This window comes from Oryx dammah, unplaced genomic scaffold, assembly GCF_014754425.2.
Source record: "Oryx dammah isolate SB20612 unplaced genomic scaffold, SCBI_Odam_1.1 HiC_scaffold_12, whole genome shotgun sequence".
In the NCBI taxonomy this organism is placed as follows: Eukaryota; Metazoa; Chordata; class Mammalia; order Artiodactyla; family Bovidae; genus Oryx; species Oryx dammah.
This window is the reverse complement of record NW_024070196.1, coordinates 40,227,067-40,247,131: the sequence shown is the minus strand read 5'-3', so window position 1 is coordinate 40,247,131 and position 20,065 is coordinate 40,227,067. Positions and strand designations below refer to the sequence as shown.

Here is a 20,065-nt window from a genome sequence, read left to right as displayed (position 1 = left end):
CACCCCAACCTTAGAGGAAAAATGCTTTAGTTGACTTTATTTTCCCTTAAGAGATTTTGGTTAAATCATCCAATAAAATAAGATAGATATAAATTTTATCTAGTGAAAAATGTTAGATAAACAAGATGAAAATTTTTACCCCCCAAATTAAAACATCCTTGAAGCAAATGGAATTTGAGAATAGATTTTTTTGTTGTTGTTGAATCTCATACCTTCCAAAGTCCTCCACATCCAACCAACATCTTTATAGAACACCCTCTCAAGTGTAAATGATGGTGACTTAAAATGCTTTTACCAAGTAGTTCTAGGATGTGTGTGTGTGTGTTTTCATTAAAAATTGTTTTTAAGATTTTTCCCCTTTACCTTTATTTGTGGCAAAAGCCTTCAGTTGAGGCTATGTGAATGATATTTCATAGTAGTTTTTACTGAAAACAATATAAATTAGAGACACTGTCAAGGCATTATGGATATAATATTTTTTGCCTTAACAAGAAGCAAATAATTCCTATCTCTAAGAAGATCTGATGTTGCTAATCTCTGGGAGCCATAAAGTGAACATGTCCCTGGAAAATTCTTAAAGTGATTATTCAATTTTAGATTTAAAAAGTCATTTCATTCATTTCAAATGAAATGTGTTGACTTAGAAAGTCATAAGATGTTAAGTAAGATTTTCAGGTTAAAGAAGTAATAAATTTGTTTAGAAGATATTTGGATCACAATCTTGATTGCTGTATTTTTAAATTTACAAGACAACTTAAAACATTTATAGATGTTATTCTTTTAAATATGTTTTTTACTTATTTTAGTTAGGATTGCTTTCCACACAAAAAAATAATTTTATGCCAAAGCACAGTCTGTATCTCTTCACAAATATTTCATCTGCTTCATGAAGGATAATGATTCCTATTTAAGAACTGGGTATTATTCAGCATAACATGCTGAAACCTTAGAAAATCACAAGCCTATTTACAACTGTAGGTATAAATAAACATAAACTAAGAATAGATTTATTATGAAGCATGTAAAAATTATTTTACAGTATAACAATACTGAATTTAAAATCTTCTTCCCTAGATAGAGGAACTTACTTGAGCAAGAGAATACCTAACCATTGGGCCTACTGTTAATTCTTGAGAGTCTTTTAAAGAGACACATAAAAGACAAAATGACTTTTTAAGATACCTGGAAAAAAAGCTGAGACCAATTAGAGGAGGGGCTTTTCAGACAGTAAAGTGTCTGTCTACAATGCAGGAGACCCGGGTTCGATCCCTGGGTTGGGAAGATCCCCTGGAGAAGGAAATGGCAATCCACTTCAGTATTACTGCCTGGAAAATCCCATGGACAGAGGAGCCTGGTAGGCTACAGTCCATGGGGTTGCAAAGAGTCGGACACGACTGAGTGACTTCACTTCACTTCAAGTAGGGTTTAATTCAGGAATGCAATGATGGATCATATTATGTATAATGTAATTTATTGTACTGTTTTTACATAGAAAAGAAACTGTATAATAGTATATATTCAAAAAGTATTTACTAAAATTAAAAACCAGTTTTTAATTGAGAGAACAACCTTTAACAATAGGAGGAATGGGAAATAAGAGGAAGCTTAGTTGATATAAGATGTCTATCAAAAACTATGTAAATACATAACTAAAGTGAAACATAAGCATTCTCTGTCAATTATATCTCAATAGAACTGAAAGAATATGAGTTCTCTATAAGTCAAAGATCTTTCCATCATTGCTGTTACTCAGTATTTTCTGGAGATCATAGCCAGTGGGCTAAGAAAATTAAGACATAAGAGAAAACTAAGAAAAAATATTGTTTGCATATAATATTCTCTTCTTTAAAAGAATCGGCTGAAAATCTGGAGAACCAATAAGATCACTTTGTAAGGCACTGACATAAAAATATTAAATTAGTAACTTTCCAATATGCTGTCAAGAACCAATTAAAAAGAAAAAAATAAATGCTATTAATACCAACAAAAATGATAAAAATGTAAGAAAATAGCAAGAAATGTGCTGGATTTATGAAATAATTTCCTATACTGCAGAAGCTTACTACAAAAAGATTGTCATAACAAATGAGCAACTCACCATATCCCTGATAGAACAGCTCCCTGTTGTTACTGGGCAGCATCTCCATTCACCATCAGTGTAATTCCAATAAAATCCCAGGGTGTTCCATCTATAGATGTGCAGGTGAGTGCTTGAGTTTGGCCAAGTATGTATCCAAATAGAGAGAGGGAAGGCAAGCTGAAAGCACAGCAAATTTTGTTGACCTTTTGCGCTTCCCTGATAGCTCAGTCATAAAGAATCTGCCTGCCAAGCAGGAGACATGGGTTCAATCCCTGGGTTGGGAAGACCCCCTGGAGAGGGAAATGGCAACCCACTCCAGTATTCTTGCCTGGGAAATCCCATGGACAGAGGAGCCTGGAGGGCTACAGCTGAAAGCTCAATGAGTTTTGTTGACCTTTTATCTCTAGTTAAAACACCTTACAAATCTGTCTACAAGCAGAACTTAAGGAGTGTCCACAGTACTTATCATTCAAAGCAAATGCCTAACTGCCTCTTTACAGATGACCTAAAGGACAGTTTTAAATGCTTTATATGCCAATGAGTTTAAGAGTTTAACTAGACACTGAAACCAAAATCTTATTTGAATTTTTAAAATTATTTTTCTTAAAAACAAAACCCTAGAGGGGAAAAAAAGCAATTTTTTAAAAAGTTTTTATTGAGGTATAGTTAATTTACAATGTTCTATTAGTTTTTGCTGTGCAATAAATTAAATCAGCTATACATCTACATATATCGACCCTGTTTTAGATTCTTTTCCCATATAGGTCATTGCGTATTGAGTGGAGTTCCCCATGCTATACGGTAGGTCCTTATTAGCAAAACATTTTATGTTTGTGACTTGTAGGTCCTATCAGCTATGTCTTGAAGCAGTCCTTGAAGACACATATTTAAAAGTCCACAACTTACAACAGTGAGGACTTAATCGGAGATCCGAGTACTGTGTGGAAGAGTTTAAAGATTTTATTTCATTTCAATGCCGTTAGTGCTTTGGTTGGATGCTTTTCCCTTGTGACATTCTTTTATATCTAATATCTGTTCCTCTTTGGAAAGTTTGTTTTAGAATGTCATATTTAGCTATTTTAAGCTAGACCGCCAGTATATTTTTAGCAACACACTTCAGTCAGAATGTCCACAGTAAACCCAATGCAGGGAATTGTTACCACAATTTACAAGTCAATAGCGACTCCCAGATAAAGAATGAGATGATTTGTTATCTTAGTACCTGTCTCAGAAATCCACATTAAACACTTTTTGCTTTGGGGAGAATGTTAGCGTGCTCTAAGAGTTCGCATTCACCTTTGACAAAGTAAAACTACTGCTTTTGCCCAAATATAATTGGTCTTTTTCTCTAGGAAACTAGGAAGTTTGCTCAGATTCTTAACCTTAAAAGGGAAAAAATTTTTGTCCCTGAGAACATTGTTCTTCTGTCTCCAAAGACAATAAAACAGAGAGCTTACAACATATTCACATAATTTGGTTGTAAAGGGCTGATAATTGAGACCCCATATATTGTTTTTCCTTATGTCAATGATCTCATCAGTTGTTTAATTCACACAGTACATTTGGAAATTGAGTGTATTGACTCTTTGAACAAATATTTATTGAGTGCCTACTCTGCACCAGTTCTGGTATCTAGGCAAAGGCTGCAGTCATTAAGAAAAAGTTGTCAGGAAACCTTAAAGCCTTCAGGAGTGTGTGTGTGTGTTTATGTGTCTGTGTGTGTTGTATGTGGGTGTGAGTAAATTAGCTGCCCTGTGCTTGGCAAGGTTTTATGCTGTCTTTCACTTGTAGAACTTATACCAGAGTGACTTTTGTAGAGTTTGTGCTGGCAGTGAATCAGACAATTCAGCCAGCCAAATCCAACTTAAAAAGACCCCTCTGGTCATCAGATAGATGCAGAATCACCTACTCTAACTCAATTCTTTATTCAGATGAAAAATGGGGATATACATTTTTGACATTTTGGTTATATATTAATTGTCATTAGTTTTACTGAAAGCTGATAATAGTATCATATGATTTGACTACCAGGAGATCTCAGTGTAATTGAGATCCTGTTCCACTTGCCTCAGAGTATTGGGTCTACATTTAAACAGTCATATAGACTGTTTAGCCTGGCAGTCATTCAGAGGAGAAAAGCTAAGACTATGTGGGAGCTTGAAATTGTTCCCTATGAAAGATGGTCAGAGGAGCTAAAATATTGACCAAGGGAAAAGATGCTTCAGGGATACAGCACACTTATTTTCCAGTGTCTGGGGGTTTATCTTGTGGGAGAGAAATTAGAATCGATCTATCTGTACTCTTAGAGATGGGACTTGTGAGAAATACAGTATTTCTACTGAACACAGAGTGGTATATGTTTGTTCATATGAAGATTGGCTGGCATCCTCCGTGGTTCCACCTTTAAGACCAGTGCACCCACGTGTAGCTGGGGGAGTCATCTTTGTTTCTATTTCTCGCTTGCCCTTTAGCTTGGTCTCTGTCTCTGCATCCGCACTTCATCCTCTCTTCCCAGGAGGACTGCGGTCCCCTCCTCATTGGTCCCCTCACATCCGTCTGGCCCCCTCCAATCTGTTCTTAATCTGCAAAAGTGTGGGCTTTACAAAATGCAAGCCTGTCTTTTCAACATAGTTGGCTCTGCAGGTTCCTCTCATGTTTTCCCATTGCTTGAAAAGTAAATCCAAAGTATGACATGGCCTCTAAGATACCGCCTGCTCAGGCACATGCATAGCCTCCAGCCTCATTGAGCCGCACTCTCTCAGACCTTCTTTCAGTCCCTGGAAAGTACCATGTTTCTCTTACAACAGAGCTTTGCACACACATTCCTTCTACTCAAAATCTGTATCTGCTGCCTTCCTCTTCCCCCAATTCAGTGATACTTAGGAGCTCAACTCAACTCTAGATCTGCCTCTTAAGATTTCTATGTGAGGCGCTCACAACAGCCACCACTGTTTACATGTACTCATTCCCATCTCCCACATTACATAAGTCACTGAATAGGGGCACGTTTTGCTTACCATTTTAATCCCAGAACATGGGGATGGATAGTGAGAGTGCACATGTATTTATTGAATGGGTAATGGCAGAGGGCCTGAGAATCTGGAAGATTCATACAGAGGAATAATGGAAAAAGTATACAAGAGGTAGACCAGATGGTTAGTAAAGCCCACAGAAATCTTGAGAGTTTGTGCTTTTTACATATTTGATTCAGGTCTTCTTAATGACAGTTATTCTTTTTATTACTCAGGGTCGAAAAAACTACCTGCTGATGATGCTTGCATTTTGCATCATCTTGACTGGAGCCTTATGCACAGCTTTTTCTAAAATTTGACGACTACAAGGCCAGCAGATGGCAGCAGCACTTGAGAGCACTTCTCTCCTGGACACAAGAGATTGTGCTGAGAACAGAGCTCATGTTCACACAGCAAGTGGATCTTCATCCGTCCTGGATTAGGGTAAATGACTTTCTTTCCCACAAATGTGACATTGAAGGAAAACCAGCTTTCAGTCAAGTGTAAAAATGAGAAGTTCTTCTAATGAACTGTTTATGAAGGTAGGACTTGAGCTCATTGTATCTGAAGATGCTGCTTTGACCACAATATGTATTTACTGGTACATAATCTAGCAAACAGTGCAGCAGTCACATGTCAAGAGTTTTGTATCTGTCCACATTTCCAAAATATGCGCCTCATTCATGAAGACAGGCATAAAAACGTGGGGGGTGGAACAGGAAGAAGACGTATATTATGATGGAATTAGGATCCAAAGATAATCTGGAGCCTTTGAGAAAAAGTAAATGTCAGAGTTGATGAGTGTTAAAAAAGCCATTTCATTATTTTCAGCCCAGACTTATTTTTACTTCAAATTAATGTTGCCCGATTCTCAATCACCCACCCAGTTAGCTCAAAATGCCTTTGATATCTCCAGATAAAATCCATCTTTAGAGAAAACTTCCCACTGTTGAGAATATGTGTGTAACACATATATGTATGTTTACAAGTATACACCTGTAAATACACATGCATATATGAATGTTCTACTGTAAATTGGGGGTAAAATCTAGAACTGCTGAAGCTAGATTCTAGCTTATTACACACCCATGAATACACACACATATATGTATGTACTCTAACTTGTGGAGAAATTCTAGAATAGCTGAAGCAGGGTTCTAGCTTATCACAGTGAGAATTTTAAGGAACTAATACACTCCATTAGATGTACAATTTAATTTTTTTCTGAAATATATTTTTTCTGAAACCTCTCTTGTAACCAGTGGTTTTCTTCAATTTTTAAATGGTGGTTTACACTAGATCAAAGAAAATCACAGAACATGATAGTTGTCTTTAAGAAAACTGAAATGGAACTGCTATTACGATGTTTATTACAGTGGTTCCCGAACTCTTAAAATAATAGTATAAAAAAACTGGAATGGTGCAGTGTAAGTTTCACCCACTCCCACTTGATGATATCACATTACTTTGCTACTTGGAGGGGCAAAATGTGTGTCACTCTCTATCTGATCTGTGTGGGTTTAAATCTCACCTCCGCTTCATCTTAATTGTGTGACTTTCGATAAATGTTCTGAGTCAGATTCCTCATCTGTAAACTGGGGCTATTGCTAGCATCTGTCTCACATGGTTACCAGGAAGTTCAAATTAGTGAAAATCTATATTTTCCTGATTGTCTGGCACTTGGCAAGCATTGTCTAATTCTCAGCTATTATTACTACATCTTGTTTCAGGGAAAAAGCCTGTGTCTGTAGATCAGAGAATACATTGTAAGAACTGCTTCCCTTACCACTCCCCCACAACCCAAACAACTACTTATACCTGTCTATGAGTACAGTTTAAAAATGACACTGCTTAATTGTTGAATTGCAAGTATAAGTAAATATTTGATTAAGTTTCCAAAATCTCATTTAATTTTAACCTGAAAGTCACTAATTATACTGATAGCTTTGAATAAATTAATATGAAGCAAAACTATTTTTCTCATTTAAATATATTTAATTTTTTTATATTAATGGCATTGAATTACTTTTTAGTTGAGGTTGCAAATTTGTATGCAAAATTTTAAATGTGAAGTAAAGCAGTTGCAGAGGAAAAATGAAAGAAAAAAAAAATCTCATTACCACTGTATAGTTTCTGCTACCAGGCAAGTGCCTATAGTGTTAGTGAGAGTAGTGTTAGTAAAAGTTAGAGAAAAGAAGCTTTTTCGAAATGCTTACCAAACCAGCACCTTTTTAGGTACAGGCTAGTCTAAATGGGCAATTGTAGATCTCCACTTTGCTTGCCTTAGGAAGTTAATGCCCATGTCTTTTGGAGTTTGGGGATTAGTATGGTCAGCTTCTTGTGTTTGCATTAACTTTGTCCTTGCTTTCTGTCTCTTTGGGCAGAGAGACAGCACTTATTCCCAGTGAGACTGGCATCCAGAGTAAGAATTTTCTACCACCACAACCAAAATTCCTGATTACTAAAATTCCCTAACAAGTGTTAAAGCATGAATAATATAGCATTTCCTCTTAGCTACCAAATCTTCTTTTAGCCCTGTTATACTGATTTATTTGTACTAATAGAGTTGCTACCTCTTACCCTTGTGTGTATCAATATTGGGAGAGTTTCTGAAAAACACACTTAGTAAAAAGATGAGTTGTAGAACCATGTACACAGTACTGTGATACCGTTTTTAAAAAATTGTAAAAATCAAAGTAATATGTACATTTTCTATAAATTCATATGTATGCAACATGTTAGAAAAACATGTACACCAAACTCATAAGGTTTGCTTCTAATGAGGATAAATGAGATAAAAATGGCAACATTGGGTCAAGGTAACCTTGAGCATTACCTGTAATACTCTACTTTTTATGGCAATGAATTATCTATGTGTTTGTTAATATGTGTTAAAGAATCAATAGCAAAATAGTTTGGAAGCGTATGTCTAAATGTTGAAGTAATTAAAACTAGGCAAAGAGAGTGTGGAGGATTGTTATTTTCCTCTTTATCCTTTTTGGTACTGGTTAAAATTTCAAAACAAGAATGCATACACACAGGTACACACAAATAAAGGCAGCAAAAATCAAGACAGTTGGGAAATTTTCCAGCTTGGGAATCCGACCTCCTAAAGGTGGATGCCAGAAACTCACTTTCACGGCCTCCGTGCAGTAGGATCTAAGCCTAGTTCCATGGTCCTGCTTGAGATCCTGTGAGCTACCGAACATACTTGTTTCAGAAATTTGGCCTCATTAAAAACACACACACACAAATATCTTACAGTCTATTTATTAACTTTAATGAAGTATAATTTGCATCCAATAAAATTCTCCCATTTTAAGTGACCAGTGCTATATGAGCTTTTGCAACACTCATATAAGCACCACTACTCACTACACACAGAACACTTCCTTCAACCCCAAAAGTTCCCTTCTGCCTCTTTGGAGCTAACTTTATGCTCTAGGCCATGAATGATCTGTTCTCTGTCATTCTGGATTACTTTTTGCCTATTCTAAAATTTCATATAAATGAGATCATATATAATATACCCTTCAAATCTGATTTCTTTCATGTTCTAGCCACTCTTGAACAATTTTTCTTGATCTCAAACAATTATAATTCATTCTCAATTATTTTCCCTAGTGGAAGAAAGCATATGTGTGTATTCAAAATAATAAAAGCAAAAATGACTAACATTTGGGATTATTATATTTAAGTGTGTGATGCTATCCTGCTCCAGAAATTCATTGTTTTAAATTAACAGTGTAATTAAAAAGACTTCTTAGCTACTCTTTGAGTCCATCCCCATTCTTTAATGTTCTCTTTTGAGGAGCTGCAAAATATTAAGCTGCTTAAACCAGATCACCTCCATTTTCTGCATGTTGAAAAAAAATGCATACTCTTGGGTTTCCTACAATGGATTACTATCTCGGGGCTGGAAAGTATGAATTTGCACTTTTTACAAGTGCTCTTGGTGATTCTTATCACACCTGAACTCTAAATTCTTTTGAATCTGTGACTTATACCTTGATATTTAAAGAATTTCAAAGTACTAAGTTCTTACAAAATAAAGAGTATTGTCTTCTACCTCTAGAGGAAGAGAGAAAAGTCATTTTTAAAAAACAGGTATTCATTTAATTTTATGAAGGTTTGGGGGAGAAAAAAACAAAATGCTTAAAACCATTCCATTTAAGTGGTATTTTTAGCAAAAAATAACAATAATAATAACTGAGCATTGTATTATTATTTTTGGTTCAAACATTTAATTTCCATATGTTGAATCATCTCCAGGTAGTGGCCACATCTATTTTTATGTCAGATTCTGCAAACTGACTCTTTCTTTCTTTAATAATAAAATCTGTAACACAATTCATATTGACAAGATCTCATGAAAACAAACAAAAATCCCAACTTCCAAATGGATATTTTGCAGCAAGATCCAGTGAAACAAATCACCAGAAATGAACTGGAGAGGAAGGTGAAAATTGTTTCACCTTAAATATAATAATTCCAAATGTTAGTCATTTTTGCTTTTATTATTTTGAATACACACATATGCTTTCTTCCACTAGGGAAAATAATTGAGAATGAATTATAATTGTTTGAGATCAAGAAAAATTGTTCAAGAGACAGCAGGCTGCAAGCCTGACCCCAACTTACTACTTATTACAGGTATAAGTCACAAATACAGCATTCCACATGGTTTTCTGGAGAACCTCATAGAGTCTTCCAAGACACTGGCTATTTTTTCTTTTTTATGTGCCTTTCTTTCTTCTTTAAAAAAATTTTATTGGAGTATAGTTGATTTATAACATTGTGTTAGCTTCAGGTGTACAGCAAAGTGAATCAGTCATATATTCATTCTTTTTTGCTTCTTTTCCCATACAGGTCATTACAGAGTATTGACTAGAGTCGCCTGTGCTATACAATAGGTTCTTATTAATTATCTAGTTTATGTATAGTAGTATGTATATGTTGAGTTTATCCCTTCCCCACCTTTGATAACCATAGTTCGTTTTCTATGTCTGTGAGTCTGTTTTTGTTTTGTAAATAAGTTCATTTGTATCATTTTTTAGATACACATATAAGTGATACTATATAATATTTGTTTTTCTGTGTATGACTTACTTCACTTAATTTGATAATCTCTATGTCCATCCAGTTCAGTTCAGTTGCCTGGTCATGTGACTCTTTGCAGCCCTATGGACTGCAGCATGCTGGGCTTCCCTGTCCATTACCAACTCCCGAGCTTGCTCAAACTCATGTCCATCAAGTTGGTGATGCTATCCAACCATCTCATCCTCTGTTATTGCCTTCTCCTGCCTTCAGTCTTTCCCAGCATCAAGGTCTTTTCCAGTGAGTCAGTTCTTCACATCAGGTGGTCCAAGTATCAGAGTTTCAGCTTCAGCATCAGTCCTTCCAATGAATATTCAGGACTGTGTCCATCCATGTTGCTGCAAATGGCATTATCTCATTCTTGTTAATGGCTGAGTAATATTCCACTGGATACACGTGCCACATCTTCTTTATCCATTCCTCTGTTGATAGACATTTAGGCTGCTTCCATGCCTTGGCTATTGTGAACAGTGCTGCTATAAACACTGAGTTGTGTATATATTTTTAAATTAGAGTTTTCATCTTTTCTGGAAATATGCTCAGCAGTGGAATTGCTGGATCATATGGTAGCTCTGTTTTCAGTTTTTTTAAGGCATCTCCATACTGTTCTCCATAGTGGGTACACCAATTTGCATTTCTCCCAAAAGTGTCAGAGGGCTCCTTTCTCTCCACACCCTCTCCAGTATTTATTATTTGTAGATATTTTGATGGTGGCCATTCTGACCAGTGTGAGGAGACACAGCTAAGAAAGAGATCTATTTTTCCTTTTTCTCTTACCAACAAGATACTTGTAAGTACTCTTAACTCATTCATACCTTCCATAATTAAAGGTTTTATAAGTTTGTCTTTCACATATACCATAAAGTTCTGAATTATGAAACTCACCTCTAAGTTTTTCTGAAAGAGAAAGCTGTTTTGTCTCCCTTTATTTGAGAATTATATGAGCTTTATAGGCAATTGATAGTTAAAATTATTATGAAATGTGAATGTCATTTAATTTTTTTTTTTTTACCATATACCCTGAAGAATATCTTTGAGTTATAGTTCAGAACTTATTACCCTTCTGTGTACTCTGATACTCAGATCCTTTTATATTATAAGAATTTTAGTGGTTTTGCTATTTGATATTTTGCTCTTTGTTAGGTTTTGTTTTTTGTATTGGGGGAGGTTGGTTTTTTGTTTTGTTTGGCAGTGGTGAACCTGAAATCTCCCAAACTCTAGGTCATTTGGGGGATTTTTTTCCCCACCTGTTTCTTTCCTTTTCTCTGGTTCTTTGCCCAGTCTGCAACACTTTAGTGACCTGAAGACTTGAGAAACTCCCTGGATATTGCTGGGTCTCTAGATCTCACTCTCTCCCGTCCCCCACTTTAGTACTTAATCTTACTTACTGTACGTACCTTGACATTCCCAAATTCTTATCTCTGTCTACTCAACTCAAGAAGATTGCTGGGGTCTGTTTGTTTTCCCCCTTACTGCACTGAAGCCTGCAAACTCTATCCAGGAAGTAAAATTGGAAAATTGTAGAACTCAACTTGTTTCCCTTTATAACAGGTATCACAGTCTTGTCCTGCCTATGGCCCAATATTTTATATATTTTACTCATGTTTAAATTTCTTTATTGTGTGAAGATTAATGTGACTTCAGTTATTTCATCTTTGCCAGAAGCAGAAACCCTCTGGTGAGCATTATGTTACTAAACTGTAGCAGGTTAAATTACTGAAACTTCTCTTCTGTCACAGTTTCATTATCAGCAACATCAGATAATAATTAGGCATTATACCAGGTTGAGTGTGACTACCCAAAAAGTAAGTCCAAGTCCTAATTTTCAGTACCCATGAATGTGACCTTATTTGGCAATAAGGTCTTTGCAGATTTAATTAAATTATGGATCTCATAGTGAGGTCATCCTGGATTTAATATGGACTCTAACTCTTATAGGAGGAGGAGAGGGTTATTTGACATTCTCAGGAACACAGGAAAGAAGGATACTTTAAAAGGGAGGCAGAGATAAGAGAGACATAACTACAGGCCAAGAGATGACTTGGATTGCTGGCAGGCACTGGAAACCAAGAGACAGAAAGAACTTCTTCCCCACATCCTTCAGGACACAGCCCTGCCAAGGTCTTAATTTCAGACTTGATAGCCACCAGAGATGTGTGTAAGAGAGCACACACCCCTAAGCAACTAACTCAGGTATCTCTAACCCAGTGAGCATACACGATATTGCACAAATAAGATGTAAAAATGCAAACTATGAACTTTAGCCCTGGCAATACTACTACTAAGATAGAGATGCTGGCTAAACTGCAGGGCAAACATAGATTAAGTAGAAAATTACATTTTGTGAAGGTCTGAAAAAGTGGCTGTTTTGCCTCGAAAGAGTTGTGCATTTCATCTTAGTGTGACAGGGGGCATACCTTTCTTCCTCTGTAAAAAGGAAATGTGTCAAGCGATTTTTCATTTGTTTGGTTTTCATTTTTAAAAAGGAAATAAGCCTGATGATCTGGGATGTTATGTAAAGCATCTTAGGCAGACATCTCCATATAGAAAACAGGAATTAGATAAGAAAAATAACAGAACTTCATTTTACTAGAACTTTATGTTCTACTGAAAATAATAGAACTTTGTCTAAAGTTTCTTGATATTGACAGTAAGATCCTTCTAGCAAACAGGACATTAACGTGAACGCAATCGTTTTTTAGCTACTGATGTACTCATGTGGGAACTATGTCATTTTCTTTTTCCTATTGAAGATAAACTGTCTCTCTGGAAGATAATTATACTCCTATCTTTTTAAGGATTCTAGTGAAAAATATAACACAGAATTTTAATTATGTGAGTTATGACTCACTCATCATTGTTTATACTGGTGCTCGAGTTACCTGTACATAACTATGTAAAAGAGATTCATTATAAGTAATTGGTTCAACAATTATGAGGCTAAGTCCCTAGTCTGCAGTTGGTGAGCTAGAGACCCTCTAGCTTGTGTAATTCCAGTCTGAGTCCAAAAGCCTGGAAAACAAAGGAGTTGATAGTGTCAAGCCCAGCCTGAGTTTGAAGGCCAGAGAACCAGGAAAACCAAGGTTCTAATAGGTTCTGGTCTGAGTCCAGGTCTGCCCAAGGCAGGAGAAGACCCCTGCCCCAACCCAGAGACAGGCAGAGAGAGTGTGGCTTCTCTCTTTTGCGTGTTATGTCGCTTCAGTCATGTCTGACCGTGTGTGACACTGTGGACGAGAGCCTGTCAGGCTCCTCTGTCAGTGGGAGTCTCCAGGCAAGAGTGGAGTGGGTTGCCATGCCCTCCTCCAGGGGATCTTCCCGACCCAAGGATCAAACCCACGTCTGTCAAATCCCCTGCATTGGCAGGGAAGTTCTTTACCACTAGCACCACCTGGGAAGCCCAGCTTTTCTCTTACTCAGCCTGTTATTCCGTTTAGGCCTTCAGTGGATGGAATAAGGGCCACCCAATCTTCCTCACTCGTTCTGCCATTCAAATGCCAATCTCATCCAGAAACACCCTCACAAGACACACCCAGAGTCATGTTCAACCAAATATCAGGGCACCCTGTGGCCCTGCCAAGTTGGTACATAGCATTAACCATCACACATATGGGAGAATATTTTCTCGTACTCAATCATATTTTACCCCTCAATCATAAAAAGAACTTGAGTTTAAATACTTGAATACACTGTTTGGTAATACTGATAGGTAGAGATTGCTTATGATATGTCTGAGACTATAGTTAAAATATGCTTATTATAAACACACAAAAGAATATATAATTCTTAGGAAGTTTTCCTCTGGATCTTACCTGATCTGATATTTTTTCAAATTTCACTCACTTATATTAAAGTCAAATTCAACTCTGCAGAATTAAACGTGAAACCATGTAAAAAATGTGGTTCAGCCTTTTAAGAAATTTGCACAGTCTGAAAAAGGAAACAATATTTTCTCTGTGTGTAATTTATCTTTCAGCTGAAACCTGACATAAAGCTGTTGAAATATAAAGGGGCAGAGTAAGCTGTCATTTACGTGAGTGGTCACAGCATTACGAGTTTGGTGGTGAACTCATTTGATAAATGTTTCAAATACACAAAATGTTTTAGTATGTGATAAAATTCCATAAATTTTGAGGGAGAAATTGTATTAAACCTATGTTCAAAATAGTGTTTCCGTTTAGTTCAAAATGTGATATAATAAAAGAAAAAGGCTTTGGGGCAACTTTGAGGACTACTCTTATTGAGGCAAATTATGCAATTTGCAGGGTGATAGGACATGGCTAAGAAAAGTCAGATGCCTCTTCACTGAGGCATCAGCACAGTCCACACAGACCGACTTGTCTCTTATCCACGTCCTAACAAAGTCTGTGGTGTGAGGAAGGGAGGTGGGCAGAGAGCAAGGGGGTAGTTGCCCTGGTCTGACCTTGCAGATAGTTCTCCACTGGTTTTCAGTGTATACACATGTACAGAGAAGCTTCTTCATCTGTCCTACATCCTCCATTAAGAGTGGACACTCACTAGTGACCCCTGAGACATGCTGGGAAGTGCAACCAGGAACAACTCTTGAGAAACTCTGAGGCTTGAGGTCTGAAGTCCCATGCCTGAGCACTCACCCCAAAGCAATTAACATCTGAGATGTGACTGAAAGCAAATTGCAAGAGCACATTTTAATAAAAAGCAGGTTTGGAGGAAATGTTACATTTTTGTTAGCAACAGAGAATATATCAGAATTTGAAGACTATAGAGAAAACCGCTGTTTGGTATCAGGACACCTACGTACAACCAGCAGTGAAACTGTGGACATATCAACTGATTCCTCTTGATTTAACATTTTTCCTTGTAAAAAAATATTTTTTGGTACTTCCGTGGTGGTCCAGTAGCTAAGACTCTGCCTCCCAATGCAAGGGGCCCGGGTTCAATCCCTGGTCTGGGAACTAGATTCCACATGCTGCAACTAAGACCTGGTGCAGCCTAGTGAATAAATAAACAAAAGTATTTTTTTTAATATTTTAAGAATATTTTTTATTGTGCAAGTAGTAAAGTTCAAATTAGAAAAAAAAACTGTCAATCAGAAAAATTATCTAACAAAAGAGAACACTAGGTTTGGTTGCTGGATTAAGTCTATGACCTGACATACCATGATAATTGTGTGTCTGTATTCCTAAAATACTCATTTTAATATGCATAATAAAATTAAGGCATTAAATAATTCATCATCTTACTCTTTAAATAGTGTAACAAATTGAGGAACATATTTTTCTTATTATTTCAGCATAACTTGTCACATGTATAAATACCTAAATCCCAAGTATGTAAGTAGTAGTACTCAATACAATTTACTACATAAAGCTTCTGTATTGAAGTTTAAAAATGAAGAATTGGGACGTCTTCATAAAGAAGCCATTCAACCTTGATAATTAGGGGAAATTGGGTCAAGTGAGTTGTTGAAAATGCAAAATGAGGCACCTGGTTGCCTTACCTTTAGTTGTTTTGGTATGTGTAAAATAATCATTCGTTTAATTCAACTGTATAAATGTTTTCATATTTGACCACCAGAGGGCAGTGTAGGTTTAGTTGTGATAGTCTGTTTAAAAATGTAAATTTTTTTTTTTTTTTTTTTTGTCTTCCCTGGTGGCTCAGTGGTAAAGAATCTGCCTGCTAATACAGGAGATGCGGGTTTAACCTCTGGGTCAGGAAGATCCCCTGGAGAAGGAAATGGCAACCCACTCCAGTATTCTTGCCTGGGAAATCCCTTGGACAGAGGAGCCTGACGAGCTGCAGTCCATTGGGTCACAAAAGACATGACTTAGCAACTAAAGAGCAACAACCCTATATCTCAAATGTATCAATCAAATCCTCACTGTAACATCTGCTTTCTTAAAGTTTTCACACCTTTATAACTTATTATTTGCACTCTATCATTTGGTTTCCTAGAAGTTTGAACACATCGCAGAATAAATCCACCCCTAGAGTTATTCAAACAGAAGAACGTGTTACCTAAGAATATTAAGGATGTAGAAGAATTCTCACAGCCAGTGCTGCCAACACTATGAGTGGTGCTCAGCAAATACTGAGCTGGAAGTCTCAACATTCTCTGCCCCAATGACAGAAACATCATTATCAAATCATCAGGCTGAGTGGTCTCAGGGTTCTGTAAGTTCTAATAATTCCTGAGCTTTGTTAGACATTTTAGGTCAAAGAGACCTGGGACTACTTGCCCTGCTGTTTTTGAAGAAACTTTTGCAACCGAGAGAAAGAAATGTTTTCCAAATAGGCTATTAAGTAATCAAATGCTGAATTTGGATGGATTCTGAAGGGTTTTGCCATCACTGTCTTCAGGAAGGCATGTCCTCAGCTTCTATTTCCAGGGAACAGAACAATGTGTTACTAAAGTGAATTATTTGACATAAAGTGGATAGCAAATGAACATGATGTCTGCATCAACGCCAAAATGCCTAGTGGAAAATTACTGCATAATATATTCCACGGAGATAGGGAAGTTGGACATGCCTCGAATGCTCAAATCAGAAACTGAGACATTTTCCAGCATCTTGGGGCTTCCCTGGTGACTCAGATGGTAAAGTATCTGCCTGCAATGCGGGAGACCTGGGTTCAATCTCTGGTTTTAGAAAGGTCCCCTGGAGGAGGGCATGGCAACCCACTCCAGTATTCTTGCCTGGAGAATCCCCTTGGACAGAGAGCCTGGTGGGCTACGGTCCAAGGAGTCGCAAAGAGTCAGACACAGCTGAGCGACTATGCAGCAGCATCTTAATTTCTCTTCATTTATGCAATAAATGTCATTCAGAATCCTATCTCTTCATTTACATCACCTTGTGTTGCTTCCTATAGAAGACCTCAAGCCTGAAATTCCAAAGTCACATACAAGTGTTGTCTTAGTAATAAGGCCTTCAAATTTAACATGGAACTTATGTGGTTAGAAAAAATACATATAATTAACTCAATGTATTCTAATAGGTTTTTGTGCATTTTATTGGCAACTTTGTACTGGGCACTTTTGCAGAGGAAAGATTTTCTGCAGAAACCAGGCTGTCTCCACATGCTCTGCTGTTTTATGTGGGTGTCTTTTACATGACTGCTGCAGAACTTCTAAGTGCCCAATCACTGCTTAATTCTGATGCTATGTGGGATTGATTTTTCCTCCTGAGAAGATGTTCATGAATGAAAAGGGCAAAATGTAATTATCCTCAGGTGCTGTGTGATTTTTACTGGGTTCTACAGCCCCAGCTGCTTGATTCAGGCAAACTTTTCAAAAAAGTCTCTGAAAAATCCAGCAGAGCCAAAACAGTCCATTCTGATTGCAACTGACCTGTCCAAGAAAGAGAAGCACATCAACATAAATTGCTATTCATACTGGTTGGAGTTTAAAATTATACTTTTAAAAGTTATTTATAGAACAAGATTCTGGTTCTTCTTTTTTTTTTTTTTTCATGTATCTTACGCTGACCATCTAAATTCTTTCCAAAATGGAGATAGATATTGTTTAAGTGGGTTTGTTTGTTTATCAGTAAAACAAGTTTGTTTTTAAAATAGTGAAAGATCAAAAGTACAAAACTGTAAATTAGCACCTTTATTCATGCTTTCATTGTCTCCCAGTCTCTCAATTTCTTTCTTACACACACAGAATGTCCTAGCATTTCCTGTTTGTTACTAACAGATAAATGAAATGCTGCCATTAATATCTTTCCATATACATTGTATATTGTGATACATTTGTTTACAAGGCATATTCCCAGTAGAATTACTGTATCATGAGATAGTTACACACTTAAAATTTCTGTATATATTTTCATAATACTTTGCAAAAAGTTGTAACTATATTTTAACACTGCTAAGATTCTCCATACACTTGCTAAAACGATTTTCTTTCTTATTTCCCAACGCAATGTGGTTAAAATGGCATCTAAACCACTAAATGTGTCTAAGCGATCATTAATATGTGGACAGAACTGATCAATCCTTTCTATGTGTATTGGCTCCTTGTATTGCCTTTCTTGTGATTTCTTCTTGCTCCTGTTGTTGATTTTTTTCCTAGGAAGTTTTGGGGTCTAAACATAATTTGTAGGATACCTTTGTTTACTAAAAGAATTCATCTCTTTGGTGTAATTGTTGCCAAAATCCTGGCCCCCTGTCCCCCAACTTAAAAAAAAAATGTATGGAGACAGAGTTTGGAGGAAATAGAAAAATGGCCTTGCCTGGCAAAGGGGAGTATACAGCAGGCTAGCGCCTCAAGAAGGTAAAGAATCTGCGTGCAATGCAGGAGACTTGGGTTCGATCCATGGGTCGGGAAGATCGCCTGGAGAAGGAAATGGCAACCCACTCCAGTATTCTTGCTGCAGAATCTCATGGACAGAGGAGCCTGGCAGGCTACAGTCCGTGGACTCGCAAAGAGTCTGACACGACTGAACAATTAACACAGTGCCTCAAGAACTGTGTCCCGCTCCCCAGGGGAATAGGGAGAAGTTTTATATCCTCATGAAGGTCTTGTATATATATTTTTTCCTACAAGTTTAGAGCCAAAAACTGGCATTAGGTGGCTCAGCAACTCTGTCTGGTGTCCCTGAATTATTGTCTGAGCTGCTTCCTTTTGAGATACAGAATCTTACAAAGGAGTGTAGACTTCCCAGTTGACGCTAATGGTAAAGAACCCACTTTCCAATTCAGGAGACATAAGAAACGTAGGTTTGATCCCTGGTTTTGGAAGATCCCCTGGAAGAGGGCATGGAACCCACTTCAGTATTCTTGCCTGGAGAATCCCATGGACAGAGGAGCCTGATGGGCTACAGTCCACAGGGTGGCAAAGAATGGGACACCACTAAAGCCACTTAGCACGCATACACAAGGGAGTTAGGGGGAAAGAATGCCAGGTGCAGAGTATAATCTATTAATATATGGAGTCAGAGAGTAATTAGCCTTGTGAAGGACAAGTCCAGCTACCAGTGTTTGTTACTGTAACAGCTGAAGAATGTCCAAAAATGTTTAATTCTTGCAGGCATGTTTGGCTGGTATGTGCCAAAGACCAATTACTCATTCCTGTTTTTGCTGCAACATAATTAATCCCTGTGTTGTAATTTTTGATGAACATTTTTCCCAGTTTATTTATTTTGGGTTTGTTGATATTTACCATACATTTAATTCTTATATGGTAAAGGTATCAAATGTCTCCATTTAACGGATTTTGGTCACACTCTCGGGATAATTTTTTTTTTTAATCTCTGTGATTTTTTTTTTGTTACACTTTCATTTTGATGTTTCACATTTAAAATTTTAATCTACACATAGTCAGTTTTAGAGTAAGGGGTGAAGACTTACCTATATTATTTTTCCAAACGCCTCATGAGTTATTTCAGCACTGATTGCCAAATAATAATTTTTTTATCCAGTGTTCAGCAATGTTTTTAGAAATGCTAGATTCCTATAGGAACTTGAATCATCAACCTCTGGATCATGTAATCATTTTTTTGTGCTAGGACCACAGAATTGTAATTACTGTCTTAACAATATAGATTTAAATTGTTTAGCTTGTCCATTATCTTTGTTATTCTCTTTCACATTGTTCCAGGTTATTCTTGCATGTTTATTTTTATGGATGAACTTAGAATAAGTCTATAAAGTTTCAAGCAAACACATACAACAGCAATGAGATGTCTGCTGGTATATTTATGGGATAGTATCTGAATTTTCAGATTTAATTTTAATGTTAAATTTGAAAAATTCAATACATAAACTTCAAATAGTGAGTCTTTCTATTCAAGAGCATTTAATATCTTTGCACATTTAAAAAACATTTTGGTTGTGCTATTGCATGATCTTGTATTTTATTATTGTTTTAAAGTATAATATCAGATATTGGTTTTATTAA

General features: G+C 36.7%; 1 protein-coding gene across 2 annotated transcripts in view; it reads left to right on the top strand.

Annotated features, from left to right (window-relative positions):
• Window positions 1-9,159, top strand: part of TMEM144 (transmembrane protein 144) — a 48,989-nt gene extending 39,830 nt beyond the window's left edge. For both annotated transcript variants that reach the window (XM_040251656.1, XM_040251657.1), the window contains exon 12: window positions 5,328-9,159. In XM_040251656.1, coding sequence (XP_040107590.1) covers window positions 5,328-5,411 — 84 coding nt within the window. In that variant the 3' untranslated portion in view covers window positions 5,412-9,159. The remainder of the gene's footprint in view (window positions 1-5,327) is intronic.
• The last annotated feature ends 10,906 nt before the right edge of the window (window positions 9,160-20,065 follow it).